The sequence below is a fragment of the Sinocyclocheilus grahami genome, unplaced genomic scaffold (genome assembly GCF_001515645.1).
Source record: "Sinocyclocheilus grahami isolate Dianchi unplaced genomic scaffold, SAMN03320097.WGS_v1.1 scaffold6.1, whole genome shotgun sequence".
NCBI lineage: Eukaryota > Metazoa > Chordata > Actinopteri > Cypriniformes > Cyprinidae > Sinocyclocheilus > Sinocyclocheilus grahami.
In genome coordinates, this window is record NW_015505185.1 from 698,129 (window position 1) to 714,074 (window position 15,946).

At 35.9% G+C, this 15,946-nt stretch overlaps 1 protein-coding gene across 1 annotated transcript; it reads right to left on the minus strand.

The window, feature by feature from the left end:
- Positions 1-9,095: 9,095 nt before the first annotated feature.
- tektl1 (tektin like 1) lies at positions 9,096-15,946 on the minus strand. The gene is made up of 8 exons (XM_016276227.1): positions 15,653-15,946; positions 13,163-13,438; positions 12,903-13,007; positions 12,003-12,159; positions 11,219-11,385; positions 10,345-10,440; positions 10,018-10,131; positions 9,096-9,281 (listed from the first exon to the last, which is right to left on the minus strand). Exons 1-8 carry the CDS (start codon positions 15,944-15,946, stop codon positions 9,096-9,098), a joined length of 1,395 nt encoding a protein of 464 aa, XP_016131713.1.

A 15,946-nucleotide genomic window follows, 5' to 3' on the forward strand; every position in this document is an offset into this window, starting at 1 on the left:
ACAGATAGATAGACAGACAGACAGACAGATAGACAGACAGACAGATAGATAGATAGACAGACAGACATACAGACAGACAGACAGACAGACAGACAGACATACCGATAGATAGATAGATAGATAGATAGATAGATAGATAGATAGATAGATTTGTTTTGTGTTTCATTACTCTTCTCCTTCTCATCCTTGTTCCTCCTCACTTACTCCTCTCCTATTCTCTGTCTCTTTTAGATTTCAGCTCTCATTTGAATGAGCGACTTCAATCCTCTCTGGCCTTTTAGGTGACTTCATCATTTCATATGGCTTTTCAAGTATGAATTTTAATTTTTGGTAAATTGATACTACTTGTTTCTTGAAGGTTGAAGAAACAATGAAGCTAAGCAGAAGAGAGGTTCCTATTTATGTGAGTAACACTTTTCTGTCTCTTTTCCTGTCTTCTTTGCCTGTTTTTACGATGTAAATATTGTTGATGTGCTTTTAGAAAAAGAATTACTATGCATTTACTACAATGAAATATATGAAAGTATGCTATTTATGTTCTAAATGTTGTGCATGTGTGTTTAAGGGGCAAGCAAAGGTTTTTGCACTGCTCCCATTGGTTCAGGAAGAAGAGGTTTTTGTGGTTCTAGAGGGCTCAACTCTAATACACGTTCTGCAAACTAGAGTTCACAACATGCTCTACTTCATTGTTCCAGGTGAAAAACTATAATAAAGAAATAATATAATATAATGTAAAATAATATAATCCATTCTCCAAATCTCTTGTCTTAGGGTATATACTATACTATACTATAATATACTATACTATACTATACTATAATATAATAACATAAATCATAATAAAGATTAATAAGGCATGTTATTGCTTTACTCCTCCTCCCACACTTTCCAAGATACTGTTCATATTGATTATATATTCGTAGTTAATGTTCTTTGTAATAATATAATATAATATAATCATCATATAACATAAATCATAGTAAAGATTAATAAATAACTTTTTTTTATTTTAACTTTGCTCCTCCTCCCACAGTTTGCAAGAAAATGTTCATACAGATCATGTATGTGTATTTAGTGCTTTCTTTGTGTTTCCATTTCCGTTGCGTTTAGGTCATAAACAGCCGGAGATGGTGCGCGTCCGAGCATATATATTTACAGATGATGCTGTGATGTGTGTGGGTGTGTCTCATCTGACATTCGTGCAGGAGCTGGCTGAATACCTGGTTACCCAAAGCGACTGTCTCAGCACCACTGAGCACAGACATCTGATTGGTCGATATGGTTTGAATGACAGCTCTGCAAGGGCAGATATAAATCAAAGGGTCACACTTGCCCTAGCCAACCTACACACCCCTCACAATCTTCTTGGACAGCCATCAGATGAGCAGTGGAATTATAAATGCTGAGTTCTAATTGGATTAGAGGACATTAATGAGGATGTCCAATGTGTGGATAGCAATAATAAATAAAATAAATGTAAAGACAGAGCCCGAAAGGGGAACAGAGTCGCGTGACAGACACAGTGATGAAGCTGGTATGTGTGTGCAGTACACAAGCCACGGTTAAGACCAAGGGAAAAAACAGGTATAACACTAGACATTCCGTCCCCCCCACTTTTGAAATGATGGCTACGCCCCTGCTTCAACTAATAACAAAACAGTAGCTGATTCAGAAGCGCCAGATTGTTATAGCAAAGTCAGAATTACCTCCTCTCCTAGGTTCACGAAACGGTCGTCCGTGCGTGAGAAGGTGAGATCTACAGGGAACAATCAAAGCAATGCAAATATGCGCACGTGTTTGTTTGTTCGTTTGACTTGAAGTGTCGCTGCGCACAGATCAAAAAAAGACACCAAAGTAGGTGAGAGAGCGATTCGAAAGCATAAGGAGCCGTCTGCTCTGCTCTCTATAGCTCTCATGATCATGAATGTCACACAACGATCGACCTGCACAGTGCAAACAGCCAAAACCTGGATATTTTAGGCAATATTAAAATCCTGGCCGGGACGTGTCCCGTATGAACGGCGCATATGGCCACCCTAATTATAGTTTTTATTCAATTTGACTTAATAAAAAAAAAATAGTTGTTATATTTTCCCTTTTCCTTTTAATTGTAAAGTTTTAGTAATTTTTATGTGTTTTGTCATTTTCAGTAATTTTATTAATATGTCTACAGGTGCATCTCAATAAATTAGAATGTCGTGGAAAAGTTCATTTATTTCAGTAATTCAACTCAAATTGTGAAACTCGTGTATTAAATAAATTCAGTGCACACAGACTGAAGTAGTTTAAGTCTTTGGTTCTTTTAATTGTGATGATTTTGGCTCACATTTAACAAAAACCCACCAATTCACTATATGATTTTATCAATTTTTGTATCAATTCTAACTTGAACTTTAACAAAGTTTAAGCTGAAACTATCTGATATAAAACTGATAGCTGATATCAACTACATTTATAGGAGTACATTAAATATATTTATATGAATAAATTTAGATAAATATATTAAATAAATAAAATTCATTAAATTGAATAAATGTATAAATAGTATGTTAAATGTATTTGTATTATGTATATTACATTTATAATATTTATTTTAGTTTTTTATATTTTATTTCAAGTAATGAAATTAAATGGGTTTAGGTTTTAGTTAACTATCATAACCCTGCTGTTGAGCTCAAAAAATAATGAAAAAGCTTTCATTATTCAAATATTTTTCTTTATTTTTTATTTGTATTTTTTGTCAATCAGTGATGATTGGACCAGTGGCGTCATGTAAATAACATGATTTTTGACTGAACTATAGTTTTTCCAAATCACGCATACCCTAATGAACTTTTACTATCTCTTTGCCAGATTCTACTGATTCTTCAGCTCACATATCATTTGACTACTCTGCTGAATCTTGGATCGCTGTCGTGGACACTGAATTCAGTAGGACACTGGACAGAGAGGTGGTCAAGAGACAGGAGATCATCTATGGTCAGTGATTGCAAAGCCCCTTTTAGATTGTTGATATGTTTTTTGATCATTCATGATACACTGTTGTTTAAAAAAGTTTGAATGCTGTAGTTTTAGCCTAATTTGATTGGTTAGTGATGTGTTTGTCACAGAGCTGATGCAGACAGAATTTCACCACATCCAGACTCTCTCTGTTATGGCTGATGTTTTGAGGCGGGGACTGTTGGAGGAAGTGCAGCTAGAGCAGGACGTGATCGCTCAGATATCCCCCAGGCTGGATGAGCTCTTAGCTTTGCACAAAAACTTTCTTATAGACATGGAGACCAGACAGCATGTGTCTATTCACCCAGGAATGCACAAGAACTACATCATAAGACAAATTGGTGATATTCTGTGTCAACAGATGTGACAACCTAAACATCTGAAGACTTGAAGTTGATCAGTTTACATATTATGGCTGAACAAGTTCAACTCTTACCTTAGGTTCATTAACATCATTGTGTATGTAGTTTGCAGGCCGAAATGCTTCTCAGATGATAGAATTGTACGGGGATTTCTACAGTCGACATCCAGAAGCACTGAAAATTTATAAGCAACTACTACAAAGCAACAGGAAACTACAGTTATTTCTCAGAGTAAGTTGATTTAACGCATACAAACACATACAACATTTTTATGTCAATGACCATATTTGTTGCCTCTACAGCAGCAGAGTACTAACTCTGTCATAAAACGACGTGAAATCCCAGAATTCCTGATGCTTGTTACCCAGAGAATCACAAAGTACCCTGTTCTGATAGAGAGACTCCTTCAACACACTGATGGTAAATCTGTTTTTGTAGAAGTTGGTAAACTGCTATTGAAGATCAGTTAAATATGACTAAATGTTACTTTTCAATGAATATAATATAATATAATTTACATTGGTATTATTAATGTAAATTAATTCAGATAATTAACCCTTTCATTAAATTATTAAATGAAAGAATTAATTATTGATAATAAATTATTAATCATTTTAATTATATCAATAAATATTAATCATATTAATTATTTAATAATAATTATTATTGTATATGACTCCAACACACTGATGGTAAATCTGTTTTTGTAGAAGTTGGTAAACTGCTATTAAAGATTAGTTTAATATGACTAAATATTACTTTTAAATTAATATAATATAATTTACATTGGTATTATTAATGTAAATTAATTTGTATAATTAACACATTAAATTATTACATGAATTTATTTAATTAATTAAATAATTAATTATTGATAATAATAATAAATTCTTAATCATTTTAATTATATCAATAAATATGAATTATATTATTTAATAATTATTATATATGACTCCAACACACTGATGGTAAATCCATCTTTGCAGAACTTGTTAAACTGAATGTTCAGTTAAATATGAATAAATATTTATTTTAATATTTTATCGTTAACATTATTATTATTAATAATATATAAATACATATACAAATAAATCATATAAATTATTAATAATTATCATTATTCATGTCAATTACTATATAAAATTCATGTAAAGTCAAATATAATGAAAGTAAAATATACATATGAAAATGAATTATTTAAAAAGAAATTGTGCAAGCTGATATATTTCATAATTACGTACAGAGAGATCTCACCGAACTCTCACACACTCTTCAGCGCTGACCTGTAGGACCACCTCTGGCAGACTGAGAGGTCCTGCTGCCATGTGTGTTTCTATTTTTTTGTCATTAATGTATTATTTAATTCCATTCCTAGTGTCTCTTTCTCTCTTTTACAGATGTTCTTGTGCTGCTCCTCACAGATGTTTTGGCTTTCCTTCAGGAGAAAGTGCCAAAGTTTGTCTTTGCTGCATTGGTACAGAAATATATACATTATATAGTGTTTTTTCTGTCCCTGAGCAAGTGTTTGTGCACTTAAGAAATCAAAATATGTATTCAATTTTAAATATATTGTGTCTTCAGGAGCAGAAGCCATCTGTGATGCCCTTGCGAAGGCTCATTGTGAGGGAAATAGCCAATCAGGAGAGAGGATTATTTCTGATCAGTGGCGATTGCTCTGTGGGGCCAGAGATGTACGAGATACACACACAGACTCGTGAGGAACGCAACATGTGGATGACACTGCTGAGACAGGTTGCTGATAGGTGTGTTAGACCTAGAGAGTGTTTAATTAGTCTGTACACTACCATTTAAAAGTTTGCTTAAGTGAGATTTTTTTGAAGAAATTAATACTTTTATTCAGCAAGCATGCATTAAATTGCTCAAAAGTGGTAGTAAAGACAATTATAATGTTAAAAAAGATTTCTATATCAAATAAATGCTGTTTTAAAAAAAAAGAAAAGTCACCATTTCTACAAAAAAATTAAGGAGCACAAGTGTTTTCAGCATTGATAATAATCAGAAATGTTTCTTGAGCAACAAATCAGCATATTAGAATGATTTCTGAAGGATTGTGTGACACTGAAGACTGGAGTAATGGCTGAAAAATGTAATAACATTTCACAGTATTACTGTTTTTACTGTATTTCTGATCAAATCAATGCAGTATAAGAGATTTCTTTCAAAAACATTAATAAATCTTACCTTCCCTAAACCTTTAAACAGTGTATATTTGTATTTGTTTCAGCCTTCCTGATGATAAGACCAAGAAGAATGAGGGGGAAATCAAAGTCAAGAAGATACAGAAATTACAAGGTACACATCCATCCACCCAACTGTTTATGACTTTATTATTCCTTATGTCTGATTGCTTGTGTATGTCTGTGTGTGTGTGTGTGTAGAGGCGCTGTTCTCTCTGGATCTACAGCTGTGCTGTTATTGAGGAGAAGTTATAAAGATCTGTAGAGGGACTGGTAGATGGAGTCTGGCTACCTGCCGTCTTCTCGTTCAACCCCACCCTGAAAACACCCCTCAGGGTGTCACATTACTGTCTGACGCACAGGAAGAGGGTAATCAATCTGTCTTTCTCTCTGTAGAAACACAGTTAGGCTCTACTGATCTTCACCAAAGTCTCTCTCTTTCCCAGTGGTGAAGCTGGCTATCACTTTGTTGACTTGGCTTTTTCCTTGCATATGGTCACCAAGTAACCATGACAACTTTGGCCAGGAAAGAGCAAACTGTGAGTAATCACATTACTAACACTCAGAGTGTTGCACAACAGAAAACGATTTCATTATTGTTAAAATTACTGTAATTACAAGTAACCACATAACAGAAGTATTTCTGACAATAAATAAATACAATTCTGTCATTTACTCACGCTCATGTTTTTTCCCTAAACTTATGACTTAATTTGAGTTATTTAAAGAAGTTATTTAGCTAGTTATCTATAATAACCAGTGATCAGTGGCTGTCAAATTCCAAGTTATTATTTTATTTTATTTTCTATATTTCTGTCCAGATAATGAACAAAATTTGCCAAGTCGGAGCAGGAGGAGTGCTTTGGGAGGAACAGGGGTGGGGCCTCTCACAATAGCCCCAATAAGCCCCGCCTACTAGACTTATTTAAAGGTAAACACCTTTGTAAGCAATTTACTATAAATTTGAATTTATTCTTGAAACACAAGCCGATAGCATTCTATGTTAATTGTTTGTAAAACATTCGTATGCAAACTGTCCTGTTAAATTCATTGGAACAATTTATGGTAATGATGAATTTTTTAATAATTTGATTTAGATGTTCTGCTCATATATCATAAATATGGTCTATTTTGTCTGTTCAGCATTTATGATTACAATAAATGGCATATTTGCATTTCTCTAGCGGAGAGTGTTCACAACTTAATCCACATGCTCTACAGTCTGCAGGTGTGAGTTATTGATTAACTTTTAATAACATCTAAATGTTTATTTGTTTGTATAATTTCTACATATCATACTGTTATTTTGAAGGCTGCTATAATAATCCAAGACAGCTGCTTTGAAGTTCAAAATCTCCTCCTCCTCGAGGGAGAAGCTCCACCCCAAACTCTTACAAGTGATTATAATGTCAAAAGGGTGGGTGAGGCAATTTTTCTCAGAGTGCGTTTATCTAAAATGTGTTTAAAATTTATATAGAATGTGAGTAATATGTAGGTATTATATAATGAAGTAGAGTGTTTTAAAGCAATAGGAATAGTTCACCCAAAATTGAGAATTTTACTCACCCTCAGGCCATCCAAGATGTAGATGAGTTTGGTTCTTTATTGGAACAGATTTGGAGAATTTAGCAGTACATCACTTGTTCACCAATGGTTCCTCTTCAGCGAATGGGTGCCATCAGAATGAGAGTCCGTACGGCTAATAAAAACATCACAATAGTCCACAAGTAATCCACACCACTCCAGTCCATCAGTTAACATAAAAATACCAGTCCATTATCTATAATAACTCTTCCTTATCTATAATAATAAATCCATCCTCTGATTCAGAAGAAATGATGACTTCACTGGAGAATGCAAAATTATGGATAGAGGACTTTTTGTGTTGAGCAATAGTTTGAAGTTTAAATTGCTCTTATTGCTGTTCTCATTCTGACGGCACCCATTCACTGCAAAGGATCCAATGGTGAGCAAGTGATGTAATGATAAATTTGTTCTGATGAAGAATCAAACTAATTTACATCTTGGATGGCCTGAGGGTGAGTAAATTTTCAGCAAGTTTTCTTTGTTGGCCCGACTATTCCTTTAATGGTTATTTACATATTTATTGCACTTCCTGTATCACTGTCTCAGCAGCAGAGTTTTGAGTGTGGCGAGGTCGGCGGGACTGAGGCTGTGCAGCAGAAAGAACTGGAGCAGAGAGAGAGAAAGCATGCTGAACTGACAGACAGACTGGCGAAAGAGAAAGAGCTGTTTGAGGAGAAGATGAGGAAGCTGAGAGAGGAGGAGAAGAGAGTGAACAAAGAGAGAGAGAGATTGAAAGAAGAGGGGAAGAAAGTGTTAAAAGAGAGGAAGAGTCTGGAGACAAAGATAAGGCTCATTCAAAATAATTAAAATCATCGTCAAGGCATCTCGCCTTCTGTCATATCACAGGAGAAGTGATATGCATTTACAGTATCTCACAGAAGTGAGTACACCCCTCACATTTTTGTAAATATTTTATTATATAAGAGGTTGAGTGCACGTGCTCAGCATCATATCCAGAGGTTCTGTTTGGGAAATAGACGTATGAGTGCTGCCAGCATTGCTGCAGAGGTTGAAGGGGTGGGGGGTCAGCCTGTCAGTGCTCAGACCATACGACGCACACTGCATCAAATTGGTCTGGATGGCTGTCGTCCCAGAAGGAAGCCTCTTCTAAAGATGATGCACAAGAAAGCCCGCAAACAGTTTGCTGAAGACAAGCAGAGTAAGGACATGGATTACTGGAACCATGTCCTGTGGTCTGATGAGACCAAGATGTTGTGAAAGCGAAACTACTTTGTTTGGCCTTCCAAAAGAGGATGATATCTGTTTTGTCATGCCTGGAGTTGATCTGTGCTGGTTGGAAATACTACAACTTTGCGCTGTGGATCGCCGGATTGGCTTTCACCGTGGACGAAGCGGCGTCCAGCCCGGGGTCGTCACATGTGGTTGCCGCAAGCCCTCCGGATGCTCCTTCGTCGAATCCGCCGCCTCTGCTCCCTCAGCCCGCCGGCCGTTCCTCACTTTATCCCCCAGCCTCTGCTCACTCTAGGCCACCGTGTGTGACGCTGTGTTTCATTGTGAAAGTGAAACTACTTTGTTTGGCTTTCCAAAAATGAACATGACTAGAAATCAGTGGTTAAGTTGTATTTACAACTTTACTGTTCCAGAACACTTCAACCCAAATATTCAGATGTGTGCAGTACATTTGGTGGTGATACAGCAAATCATGAGTCAAAAGTAAAATAAAATTTAGCTCTTAAAATCTGATTATTATTCAATACTGTGCGACCAGTATTTGAATAATGCTGGAGTGGAGTGTCATTCGGCATCTTAAACATTAACACATCTGTCACACATTTTGCATGTGTATTTTCTGAACATTGTTCAAATGACAAACAATCACCATACTCTTTGTTTTGCAAACACCACATGGTAACTTTGTATAATAATTAGAAAGAAACTTTAGCAAGTGAAGCACCATCTTTATGATAAAATTGCTGTCAGTAGTGTTTTAACTGGTTGCAGGCCGGATAGATTGGGGACGAACGAGTCTTCGCCGCAGCCTGATCACAGCAGTGTCCACACTGGCTGCGGCATGCTTTCCATACTTGTCATCCTCCAGCTGCTGATGAGTGACCTGCAGCTCTGCAATCTCTTTCCCTGAGGATTCCAGGTGTTTCCGGAGCATAGTGCTGCCCTGAGAGTATGAGGGACATGTATGTGTTAACAGTGCTTAATTTAGACTATCAGCCTACACTACCGTTCTAAGGTTTGGGATCAGTAAGTTATTATTATTATTTTTTATGAGTACTTTTCCACAACCAGGATGCATTAAATTGACCAAAAGTGACAGTGAAGGCTTTTGTTATTACAAGTTGTATTTCAAGTAAATGCTGTTTTTAAAAAAAAACAATTTCATTAATAATATATGTTTCTTTCTTAGCAAATCAGCATATTAGAATGATTTCTAAAGGATCATGTGACACTGAAGCCTGGAATAATGGTTGCTGCAAATATAACTTTGTCATCACAGAAATAAATTGTGTCTTAAAATATATTAAAATAAACATTTTTAATTGTAATAATATTTCACAATATTACTGTTTTTACTTATTTATTTTAAATGCAGACATGGAACATTAGAGAACTCTTTCAAAAACAACACATTCTTACTGACCCCAATTTTTTTAACAATATATCATCTTCACGTTTTAAAAATATTATGTACTCTATGCCTTACATGAATGTTTAAATTAAATTATACAGAATTATACTGTCAGTATTTTTTTTATGGATTTGATCTAACTTTTACTGCAAATGCAAAAATATATTTTGAATCAGTCTAGGAACCAAAGATTAGGAAGTATTGCACTTTATGATTGACAGATCATAGAGGAATGTTATGAATGTTAGATTACATCCAATGCTCTGACCTGTGTTAGGAGGTCGGATTCTGGAAGTCCAAAACTTGAATGCCGCCCATACAGCTGAGTCATAGGCCTGCTCAATCTCTCACGACAAAAAAGATCAGCACTGCAGACTGGGCCCTGCAAGGAAGGAATTCATCTGCATCAATCAGTGAGTGAAAAAGTCATGAAAAGAATGGTAATGTTATTCACAATGTAGGATTTTAGTAGCACTTTAAGATGAATTCTAGTGGGTGAGGGTTAAAGTAGTTTTCACAATCACTAAATATGTATATGCACATGAAAGTCACTTTGGTAGTAAATTAGCACCACAGTCTATAAATAAAAACATACCATAGCTCTGCCAAGACTGTAGCCAGCACACTGCATCTGTCTCTGTTTGCGGTAAATGGCCTGTCTTGTGGCAGCTGAGCTCAGTGTCAGATGTTGCTGATGAAGAATAAGAAAAAGTATATATATACCTGAATACAGTAAACTAGTCCAAAACATTTAATTACCTTATATCAAAGTCACATTTAACTCCTCAAATACAAAGCAGGAGCAGAGCAAATTTATTGTGTTTGTAATTATGCCTCCAAAATATTGTGTATTTCCTTCCATTTCCATTTATTTCTGCTCTTTTGAATATTTATTGGACCTCTGGATCCATACCTTTCAATGTCCGTCATTTAAAAAGTTATACATATTCCCTGTCTTTTGCATATTTATTTATTATTATTTTATTTTTTTTAGTATACACTACTGTTCTAATGTTTGGGGTCTGTAAGATTTTTTGTTTTTAGTCTCTTATGCTCACCAAGGTTGCATTTATTTGAGCAAAAATACAGTAAAAACACTAATATTGTGAAAAAGTATTACAATTTAAAATAAGTGTTTTCTATTTGAATGCATTTTAAAATGTAATTTATTTATGATGGCAAAGCTGAATTTTCAGTAGCCATTACTCCAGTCTTCAGTGTCACATGATCCTTCAGAGATCATTCTAATCTGCTGATTTGGCAGTCTAAAGAAACATTTCTTATTAATGTTAAAAACGATTGTGCAGTTTAATATTTTTGTGGAAACAGTGACACTTTTTTACAAGTCAAGAGAACAGATTTTTTTTTTGTTGTAATTATTATGTATTCGGTTTCATTCTGCAGAATTCAGTCTGGGCCAATGAATCATAATTTAGCGTTCCATTCCACTCTCCACTTTAATCACACACCTCTAGGTTGGTAGTTTCTGTGATTTTCTCCAGCAGGGCCTCACTGGCTGAACGGTGCATATCTGTTTGCTTTCTGATGACATCACTCATGACTTGTGAAATGTTCTCTCTGAGCTGCTGAGATTGACGTAGTACTGTTGATGAAGAATCCAAAGCCTGTTTGCACTCTTAATGACAGACAGAGTGAGATTAGGTACCAGCGGTCGTTCGCGGTCTGCATGCAAGCTTGGGTGATGAAGAGACAAAGGAAGGGTTAGAGACTTTAAGATCAATGTGGCCCGGGGTACCTGGAGTAAACGGTCCAGTGGGGTCAGGTTTCAGTGACAGGGGAGAAGGGTACGTTTTCACACCCGCTGAGAGTGAGCCATGCTGGGGAAGCAGCTCTGTTACTATGGATCTCTCAAAGGCACAATCCAACAACTGCTTACTGCTCTTAGCCAAAACCTCAAAATAAAAATAAAATAAACAGATTTCAGTCCTGGTGGAACAATTTGATTATCCTGAACATGTAAGTTCAACTTGAGACAGCTAATTTGCTAATGCAAAATATGTCTAGTGTATCGTCTACTTGTTCAAATTGTTTGGGTTGTTAAGATTTTTTAATGTCTAAGCTGCATTTATTTGATCAAAAAGTACAGTAAAAACAGTAATATTGTGAAATATTTTTACAATAAGACAGAGTGAGATTAGGTACCAGCGGTCGTTCGCGGTCTGCATGCAAGCTTGGGTGACAAAGAGACAAAAGAAGGGTTAGAGACTTTAAGATCAATGTGGCCCGGGGTACCTGGAGTAAACGGTCCAGTGGGGTCAGGTTTCAGTGACAGGGGAGAAGGGTACGTTTTCACACCCGCTGAGAGTGAGCCATGCTGGGGAAGCAGCTCTGTTACTATGGATCTCTCAAAGGCACAATCCAACAACTGCTTACTGCTCTTAGCCAAAACCTCAAAATAAAAATAAAATAAACAGATTTCAGTCCTGGTGGAACAATTTGATTATCCTGAACATGTAAGTTCAACTTGAGACAGCTAATTTGCTAATGCAAAATATGTCTAGTGTATCGTCTACTTGTTCAAATTGTTTGGGTTGTTAAGATTTTTTAATGTCTAAGCTGCATTTATTTGATCAAAAAGTACAGTAAAAACAGTAATATTGTGAAATATTTTTACAATTTAAAATAATTATTTTCTATTTGTATATTTTATAAAATGTTATTTATTCCTGTGATGGCAAAGCTGAATTTTTTGTGTCACATGATCCTTCAGAAATCATTCTAATATTCTGATTTGGTGCTTAAAAACATTTTGCGTGTTGAAAACAGTTGTGCAGATTAATATGTTTGTGAAAACCATGATTCAGGATTCTCAGATGAATAGTTCAAAGTTCAAAAGAATAGCATTTATTTCAAATAGAAATCTTTTGTATCATGTCTTTCACTTTTGATCAATTTATTGCATTCTTGCTGTGTAAAAAAAATTTGTTTTTTTCTTCTTCTCAGAAATCTTATGGACCCCAAACCTTTGAATGGTAGAGTTCATAAATGAAAGTTCAGATTATGTCGTTTATCTTAAGACTAGATAGTATTTTAGAAAAACAAAACAGTGGTCTCCTATTTTGTGTGAAATTTTTTTTTAATAGGCATTAGATATATCTACATATTATATATCCAGCAAGGCCTTTTTTTCACCTGTTGTTGAGTTAAGGTCTTTTTCAACATGCTCTCCAGTTCTTGTTTTAGTACATTCAGACCTCTTCGTTCATTGCGTAGAAGATCATCGGCTCCATCCCGTATCTTGACAAAACATATAGTGGAATCCATGATTTTGCACTCTTTATTTTTCAAAACAAAGATATTTCATATATTTTAGTCCACATTTGGTCTCTTTAACTTCTTATAGGGTCATTTTAAATTAGACTACAGTCATTATATATACTGTAGCTACTCACTGTCTCTGTGGTGGCCGGCCGAAACTTCCTGCCCTCTGCACTTTGCTGATTGACCAGCAATGCTCTCCTAAGACTGCGGAGCAGTTTTTCCAGTCGTTCCCTCTGATGCTCCACCCCGGTGCCCTCCTGTGTGACCCTGCCTGCTTGTCTGCGCAGGCGACCCTCCACCTCTCTCACACCCCGCATATATTCACCCGCCATACCGGTGCTGACCACTGCACTCTGATCACGCAGGGTCGGCAGAGGGAATGGCCTGCTAATGATTCCAGAAGTGAGCTATGAAAGAAAAACAACATTTTATCATATTGTAGGAATATGGAGTACACTTCTCCTGAACATGTAGGCCTACAGTAAATACAACTTGAGTTCTAATTCTAGTCTTATCATATATTAATTTTCATACATTTTTTTTTGTTTTTGAAATTATTTATATTATGCTCACCAAGACTGCATTTATTTGATCAAAAATACTGTAGAAACAGTAATACTATAAAATATTATAATAATCGACAACAGTTTTCTCACTTTTAATATATTTTAAAGTGTAGGCCTGCTAATGGTTAACTGAAACGGGGTTCTCATTGGTCAGTACCAAATAAAATATCTAGTGTAGAGTCCAATGGTTCATATATTTTCAATTCATGTAAATTACATCGTAAAAATATATATTCCAATGCTTTTGATTTCGCTTGGAAAAAAATGTGCCTCCCCAAAGCAATTTTGTGTTCACTTGCAAAACTTTTGCCTTTTTTGAATGCTAAAGTTTTGCAAGCAAACTTAAACGCTTTAGAAGTAAATACAAAATTTCTTGCGGGGCCGGTGTCATTTTATCCTGCCTGTCAGATTGTCCTACCAGGGCTTACTGTGCATGCGCACATCAATATTACGTCATTTGTTCTCACGCTAAACAACGACAATTGCTGTATTTTCATTACTGTAAGGGTAGGTTTAGGGTTGGGGTCATAGGCGGAGGGTGAACCAACTCCAGGGTAAGGCTAAAAGCAGTCAAATGTATTAAACATAATAAACCCGTCTTTTTAGGCAAGAACCAGACATGAGTGTCGGCTAAAAAAAAAGTTTAATGAGACTGAATTTGTATTTAACGTGATTACAATAAAAGCGTTAGAAATAGATAATTATACAACGTTTCCTTTTCCATGGTTATTCAAACAGTGAATAAATTATAGCCTACATAGAAAGTGACATTATCACTGTCTATCGCGAGTTTAAGCACTCTAAAAAAAAACTAAACTATTGTTATAATCACTGAAGCTGTATACACTATGAAATGAATATCTTACTTACATTGTATGTACATCTATCTGCGCTTTGTTGTTTATGATGAGAGAATTCGCAAGAGTTGCAAAAGTACATGATATTGTATGCTTCGCTATGGCTGCCCACGAAGCATGATATTGCTTTTTTCAGTGTACATAGCTTATATCAACAACACTGCAATAAAGTTACATAGTTAATATAGTAATATCTACCTATCCCGAAAATCCAAATATATATATTTTTAAAAAACCCGGATATCTGCCAGCATATCTTCTTTAGCTGTCAAAACCTGGGCCTGAAATGCGGAACGCTGAAGTTTTAAAAAGAATGCAAAAGCATTGGAATATTATTGTTCGTACTTCCATGGCTAATATAAGGGGCTCCGTAGTTTTGAAAACAGAACATTTGCATTTACAATTCAGAGCGCCTCAAAATTGTATTCACAAATACAACGCCGCCTTGCGCACATTAGTGCAGGGGCGGATTTAGTGAATTGGGGGCATGATATTGCTTTTTTCAGTGTATATAGCTTATATCAACAACACTGCAATAAAGTTACATAGTTAATATAGTAATATCTACCTATCCCGAAAATCCAAATATATATATTTAAAAAAAACCCGGATATCTGCCAGCATATCTTCTTTAGCTGTCAAAACCTGGGCCTGAAATGCGGAACGCTGAAGTTTTAAAAAGAATGCAAAAGCATTGGAATATTATTGTTCGTACTTCCATGGCTAATATAAGGGGCTCCGTAGTTTTGAAAACAGAACATTTGCATTTACAATTCAGAGTGCCTCAAAATTGTATTCACAAATACAACGCCGCCTTGCGCACATTAGTGCAGGGGCGGATTTAGTGAATTGGGGGCCCTAGACAAAATATAGGAATGGGGCCCTATACATTTGCACACATTAGTGCTAATATAAAACGAACATTCAGTATAAAAATAAGCATGCAAATTTAAATTAAAATGTTGTTTTATTAAGAAAGGTGAAATGCAAAACATTCACAAATAAAAAACGTTCTTATACAATAAAAATAACGATCAGCAATTAGTGGTGCGCACTACGTCATGACTTACGCAACGCTGCCTTGACCAATCAGAAAGCAGGACCGGAACTATCAGTATTATAACGGCAAATAGGCACATCGCTGCTTGATTTGTATTGTAATAAATCAGCCACCGTTTCAACATCTGAGGTACATTACCATACTTCCAATGGATTTAGTTCGGAATTCCTCTTTCTTTTCCGAGTCACTCTCATTGTGCTCCTCATCCACGCTGCTGTTCACACTGTAAGCTGTTAACTGAGGAAGTCTGGAGGGAACGTTAAACGTCCCAACGCTGTGGCTGCGGTAGCGTGTAGATGAGTGCAGTTGATCTGCGCGAGTTTGACGCAGAAGATCCTCGGCGCGCAGAATCGAGCGGACAGTCGCATCCCTCCAGCCTTTAGGCCCCACAACCACAGCCGGAGGAGGAGCGCACTGGACCGGCCGCTTCAT

Excerpts from the sequence above, each read along its gene's own strand:
- tektl1 (XM_016276227.1), bottom strand. The coding sequence starts at position 15,946 with ATGAAGCGGCCGGTCCAGTGCGCTCCTCCTCCGGCTGTGGTTGTGGGG. Across the intron at positions 13,439-15,652 it reads CTAAATCCATTGGAAGTATG|CTCACTTCTGGAATCATTAG; the intron begins GTAATGTACCTC and ends TTTCTTTCATAG. Across the intron at positions 13,008-13,162 it reads GGCCGGCCACCACAGAGACA|ATACGGGATGGAGCCGATGA; the intron begins GTGAGTAGCTAC and ends TGTTTTGTCAAG.